Source organism: Otolemur garnettii, unplaced genomic scaffold, assembly GCF_000181295.1.
Source record: "Otolemur garnettii isolate 467f Iridium unplaced genomic scaffold, OtoGar3 scaffold00264, whole genome shotgun sequence".
Taxonomy (NCBI): domain Eukaryota; kingdom Metazoa; phylum Chordata; class Mammalia; order Primates; family Galagidae; genus Otolemur; species Otolemur garnettii.
The window spans coordinates 575,436-581,876 of NW_003852659.1; the positions used below are offsets into that span (position 1 = coordinate 575,436).

A 6,441-nucleotide genomic window follows, 5' to 3' on the forward strand; every position below is an offset into this window, starting at 1 on the left:
GCTCAAACCCGCCTAAGAGGTCAGATACCAGCGGGACCGGTACCAACAGGATGGGCGGGGACTAACGGGTTGGGGGCGGGCTTAGGAAGTGGCGGGACCTACCTGCGAGAGGCTGAAAGGTCTAGGATAGGGGCAGGCCTGAGGGGCGGGGCTTAGACCAGAGCTTGGGTGTGGAGGGGCGGTGCCTGGGCGGAAAGGATGTGGCTGAGGCCGTATCTAGCCAGGTGGGACCGGTATAAGAACCTGGCCGGCAGCCTCTGCCTCTTCCACCTCCCAAAGTTGGGCGGGCGTGGGGGGAACTTCCGGGTAAGAGCATGCGTATTTCCGGTCAAGATGGCAGCGCCCAGTAGAGTCAGGTGCGGGCGACTTTGTCTTTAGGAGCGGCGGCAGCTCGAGACTTGGGGAGGTGAGATCCGGTCCGCTCCGGCCCCCCTCTTCTGAGAGGATGGAAGAGACTTGTTGCTAAGGAGACCAAAAGGAGGGCTGTTGCCATAGGGGCGGGGCAGAGGGGTTGCTAAGAGATGGAAACGCAGTGAAGATGGAGGGGGGATGTTGTTGCCAGGGAGAGTGGGTGGTGCCTGTTGCTAGGGAAGAGGGAGGGTCTTATGTCTTTGGGGAAGGGTCCTGTTGGTATGAAGGAAGGAAAGGGGGCTGTGGTTAAAAAGGGGTGTGCGGGCAGAGTGGTTTGGGGTCATGGGGGGTCCCAATCTTCCCTAAAACGCCACCTTCTCAGCAGACCTTCAGGAGTTGACCGGCTGGGACACCAGAGCTGCCTCAGCGGTGACCACCTTCTCCTCCTAAAATATTCTTCCCTTCTTCACAAACGGTCTATGGCGGACGAAGGCTCGAGGGGCAGCCGGCTCCCGCTGGCACTGCCCCCGGCCTCCCAGGGTTGCTCGTCAGGGGGCGGCGGCGGCGGCTCCTCGGCGGGAAACTCAGGCAATCCCCGGCCCCCACATAACCTCCAAGGACTGCTGCAGATGGCCATCACGGCGGGCTCTGAGGAGCCAGATCCCCCTCCAGAACCCATGAGTGAGGAGGTAAAAGATGTGGGGGGGACCCGTGAAGTGAGGGGAGGGGCCTGGGGAACAGGTATCTTGGGAAGAGAAGTTATCTTGGGTGGGAAGTAGCAGTCCAGATACGGAGACATAATTGGTTATATTTGTGCTAGATGGGAGTCATTGTAGGTTGAAGATAATGTCTCCGGAATGTCTGAGGGGACAGATCCTCTCCAGGGTCACAGACCTGGATTCAGCATTGTCCAGCTGTGTGGCCTTGGGCATACTACTTAATCTTTCTGAGTCTGAAGTTCTTCATTTGCAAATTGGTGACAATAATAGCAGTAACAGTACTTCACAGGATAGTTCTGAGGTTCTAGTTTAAGTAGGGCTGCACACAGTGCCTAGGATATAGGCAGTGCTTCTGAAGGCAACAGCTTGTTCTCATGAAAAATCAAAGGCTGTGTAGACAGATTGCTGGGGTTTGACTTCAGACTTTGCTAATTACTGACTGTAAGACCTTGAGCAAGTCATAGCCTTTCTATTCTTCTGTTTTCTCATCTGTAAAGTGGGGTTAATGATACTTACCTTGTTTCTCATCTGTAAAGTGGGGTTAATAATGATACTTACCAAAACAACTTAGAGTTGTTTTGAACATGAATAGCAATATTTGTAGTGTTTAATTTGGCAGTTACTGTATATAAAACATTTTGCTCATCAATTTACATATATGATGTCATTTGACCTTTATGAAAGGAAACAGGCACAGAAATATTAAACAGCTTGCCCTAATTTGTTTAGGACTGTAACTAAGGCTCCCTCTTATGAGTACTTAACCTAGCCTAGCCAAAACAACCCAAATTCCAGTAGTCAGTTCTCAGCTCTCATGTCATTTGAGCTAATAGCAGGATTTGATTACTCCCTTCTCCTCGAATCTCTTTATTTGACTTCTGCGACAACACAGTCACCTGGTTTCATCCTATTCTCTAGCCCATCTCTGCCTTCTGTTTGGTCTTCCTCATTCCTCAGCCTCTTAATGTGGAGTGTATCAGGACTGAGTCCTTGGGTTCTTGGATATCTTATCTAATTTCTGTTTTTCTTTATTCCTTCCTTCCTTTCTTCCTTTCCTTCTTTCCCTTCCCTCATTCCTCCTTTCCTTTCCTTCCTTTCCTTTCCTTCCTTTCTGTCCCTCCCTTCCTCCTGCCTTCCCTTCACTCTTTCCTTCCCTCCCTCCCTCCCTCCCTTCCTTCCTTCCTCTTGCCCAGGCTAGAATATGGTGATGTCATCATAGCTCACAGAAGCTTCAAACTCTCGGTATCAAGCAATCCTCCTGCTTCAACTTTCCAAGTAGCTGAGATTACAGGCACATACCACTGTGCATGGCTGATTTTTATGTTTTTTGTAGAGACAGAGTCTTGCTGTCACTCAGTCTAGTCTCAAACTCCTGGCCTCAAGCAATCCTCCCAGCTCAGCCTCCCAAAGTACTAGGATTACAGGTGTGAGCTACTATGCTCAGCCTCTTACCTACTTTCTATCACTTCCTTTGTGATTTCATGTCATATCAATACTTTACCCTGACAAATCTCAAATTTGTATCTCTAGGCCAGTGGTTCTCCATGGGGATTATTTTATTTCCCAGTAGACAACTGGCAATGTGTGGCAACATTCTTAGTTGTAACACTTTGAGGGGAGGGTGATACTGGCATCCAGATGATGAAGGCCAGGTGTGCTACTCAGTATCCTCTGTGCATGGGACGCCTCCATAGCAAAGAACAATCCAGTTCAAAGTGTCAGTAGAGCTGAGGTTGAGAAATCCTGGTCTAGCTGTGCCTCTGTCCTAAGCTTTAGGCTGCTTGTTACTTACCTTGGACATGTAGTAGATGCCTCAAGCTTGGCACCTCCGGGAATGAGCTCTAACCTCTTCTCCTCCAGTTCCATCTTCCCCGTCTCCTCCTGGTAGCTAAGGACAAAAGCTTTAGAGTCATCTTCAACTCCTCTCTCTTATACCTTGTACTGGCTCTTTCACACTCAGTCCAGGACTGACTGTCCCTTTGTACTCCCTCTCTCCAGCCTGCTCAGCAAGCCTCTACCTCTTTTTTTTTTTTTTTGAGACACAGCCTCAAGCTGTCACCCTGGGTAGAGTGCCGTGGCATCACGCTCACAGCAACCTCAAACTCCTGGGCTCAAGCGATTCTCCTGCCTCCGCCTCTCAAGTAGCTACTATTTTTTGGTTGCAGCTGTCATTGTTGTTTGGCAGGCCTGGGCTGGATTCAAACCAATCAGCTCAGGTATATGTGGCTGGCGCCTTAGCTGCTTGAGCCACAGGCACTGAGCCAAGCTTCTACCTCTTGTTTTTTTTCTTTCTCTCTTTTTTATTTTTTATTTTTGAGACAGAGCCTCAAGCTGTCCCCCTGGGCAGAGTGCCGTGGCATTACAGCTCATAGCAACCTCCAACTCCTGGGCTCAAGTGAGTTTCCTGCCTCCGCCTCCCAAGTAGCTGGGACCACAGGCGCCCGCCACAACGCCTGGCTATTTTTTGGTTGCAGCCGTCATTGTTGTTTGGCGGGTCCGGGCTGGGGATTCGAACCTGCCACCTTAGGTGTACGTGGCTGGCGCCTTAGCCGGTTGAGCTATAGGCGCCGAGCCCAAGCTTCTACCTCTTGAGAGTCTCCCTGCATTGGTCCTTGCCTCCCCTCAGTGTGTTCTGGACAGTGACAGAAGTTCCCCCACTGGCATCTCACCCACCTCATTTGGAGGGGGCTCACTGGTCTTTATAGCAGTCCAAAAGACTCCTGTGATTTGCTCCCTTTGCCTGCCTCTTCCCTCTCATGGTTTTCCTGCCATGTTGGCTTCCTGGCTATTCCCTCTGCATGGAATGTTCTTTCCTAGGTATAAGCCTGGCTCACTCCCTTATCTACTGCTTTACTCTCCCACAGCACTTCCCTGGGACCCTCCATTTAATTCTGCAGTCCCACCTTGGTATTCCCCAGTGGCCCCCACCCCGCCCCACCCCACTTAACCTTACCCATGGTGCTTGTCATATCACCTATCATATGGTATGTATTCTGCTTATTTTCTTTATCATCTGCCCCACCAGAATGTGAGCCCTTTGTCCCCAGCCCAGGGCAGAGCTTTTTATCTCTGTGGTTCAGGGATATGTTTCTAATATCTAGAAATGAATCTGAGTAAAAAAATGCTCAGACTGGGCAGGCTGGCTCATGCCTGTGATCCCAGCACTTTGAGAGGCTGTGGCGGGAGGATCACTTGGGGCCAGGAGTTTGAGACTAGCCTGGGCACACTCTGGGAGGCTGAAGTGGGAGGATCCCTTGAGGCTCAGGAGTTAGAGACCAGCCTGAGCAAGAGCCAGACCCTGTCTCTATAAAAAAAAGAAAAACTACCCAGCATTGTGGCAGGGACCTGTAGTCCCAGCTACTCAGGAGGCTGAGGCAGGAGGATTGCTTGAACCCAAGAATTTGAGATTATGAGCTATGCTGTGAGCTATGATGATGCCACAGCACTCTCTCCATAGGGCACAGAGCGAGACTCTGTCTCAAAAACAGAGAACAAGAAAAGACTAGCCTGGGCAACATAGTGAGACCCGGTATCTACAAAAAAACTTAATAAATGGGCATGGTGGCAGGGTCCTGTAGTCCTTGTTACTTGGGAGGCTGAGGCTAGAGGATGGCTTGAACCCAGGCTGTGCAGTGAGCTATGACTGGACTGCTGCACTCCAGCCTGAGTGACAAAGTGAGACATTGCTCCAAAAGTAAATAAATAGATAAATATTTACTTATAAAAGATGCTCGATAGATATGTGTTGATTGAAGGAACAGTCAGCCTTCAGATGTTGGCTGTCATTAATGGCTGTTGCTCCCTAATTAATTACTGATAGATACCTGCTTCTTTTCTCCACCCTTATCCCTCAGAGGCGTCAATGGCTACAGGAGGCCATGTCGGCTGCCTTCCGGGGCCAGCGGGAGGAGGTGGAGCAGATGAAGAGCTGCCTCCGAGTGCTGTCCCAGCCCATGCCCCCCGCAGCCAGTGAGGCTGAGCTGGCTGCTGACCAACAGGAGCGAGAGGGGGCTCTGGAGCTGTTGTCTGACCTGTGTGAGAACATGGACAATGCTGCAGGTATCTCCACACCCACTAGGATATCCTCCCCCCTCAGCCCCCAGGTCTTCTATGCCTCAGTCCTATTTCTTCTCTGGGGATCATACCACCAGCTCTTTCTTGACCTCCCAGGATGCCCTTCCTTACCCCAGGCAGCCATTCCACTGGCAGGCTCAGTCCACCACTTCCTTTACACCAAATGGCCTGAGACTGGCCATTTCTCTCTGAGTCTTCTGCATGTCCGTGGCCACTCCCTAGAGTATAAGAGAAAAGGTGATTTGAGGCAGAATGGACAGAGAAGGCCACCCTGGGGGTCACTTTTGGTCAGTGGCTGAAGAGGGTGCAGGTTGTGAGAGGTTCTTTGGGAAAGACACAGCCAAGGTTGGGGGAAGCCTGCCTGGCATGGTCGGGAAATGGCAGTGAGTCCCTCAAGGCAGAGTGGAGCAATTGAGGAGCCACGGCCAGGAAACGACCTCGGGACACACAGGGCCTCACAGACTGGGGAGCCCGCTGTGGGTTCATTCCAGGTGCAGCAGAGCCAAAGAGGGTTTGAGCAGGTAGGGGTGAGACACCACTTCCATTTGGAGGGACAAAGGGTGTGGTCATTAAGGGCGTAGGTTTGGGGTGTCACTTCCTTGGTTCATTTTTGGGACATTCTGCGATGGAGTGAATGTGGGTATGTCCCTGAGGCCCTTTGGAGGTACACACAGAGGTAGTGTGACTCGTAGTGTGCAGAAGTCACTGTGTTTTTACTTGGGATGGGGCTGGCAGAGCTTGGGAAGCGTCCTGTGTTCCAGAAAATTTTTGTATGTGTGAACTCACTCTGTTCTGAGGAGACCTACAGCCAGGCCCCTCCTGCTCACTTTTACCCAGTATGGCCCCAACTGTCTGGGCAGCAAACACCCCTTCAAATCCCTAGGACGGCTCATAAAGACTTTGCTCTTTTATTCCTTTTTCGCTGATTCAGGAAATATCTATTGAGCAGTGCTACATGCTCAGCACTGTGCTGAGTCTCCAATCCCTGTAGTGGCAAGTTTTACATCAAATGAGAGTCCAAAACCAAAGATACCATTTCCTCTCTCACTTATCTCTGTGTCTGTCTCTCTCTTCTTCCCCATGTGTGTATATGTGTGTGTGTGTGTGTGTATGTGTGTGTATGTGTATTTTTTCCCTTAATAAAGATGCACAATAGGCTCGGTGCCTGTGGCTCAAGTGGCTAAGGCACCAGCCACATACACCTAGGGTGGCGGGTTTGAATCCAGCCCAGGCCTGCAAACAACAATGACAGCTGCAACCAAAAAATAGCCGGGGGTTGTGGCGGGTGCCTGTGGTC

The 6,441-nt window shown here is 50.9% G+C and overlaps 1 protein-coding gene across 4 annotated transcripts in view; it reads left to right on the top strand.

Annotated features, from left to right (window-relative positions):
* Positions 1-209: 209 nt before the first annotated feature.
* Positions 210-6,441, top strand: part of HSPBP1 (HSPA (Hsp70) binding protein 1) — a 17,273-nt gene continuing 11,041 nt past the window's right edge. The window contains exons 1-3 of one of the 4 annotated variants that reach the window (XM_003802911.2): positions 210-406; positions 737-1,040; positions 4,925-5,129. In XM_003802911.2, the coding sequence (XP_003802959.1) occupies positions 831-1,040; positions 4,925-5,129 (415 nt within the window). In that variant the 5' untranslated portion in view covers positions 210-406; positions 737-830. Of the gene's footprint in view, positions 407-721; positions 1,041-4,924; positions 5,130-6,441 lie in introns of those variants that run through there. The other 3 variants (XM_012813457.1, XM_023508672.1, XM_023508671.1) reach the window with 3 other exon arrangements.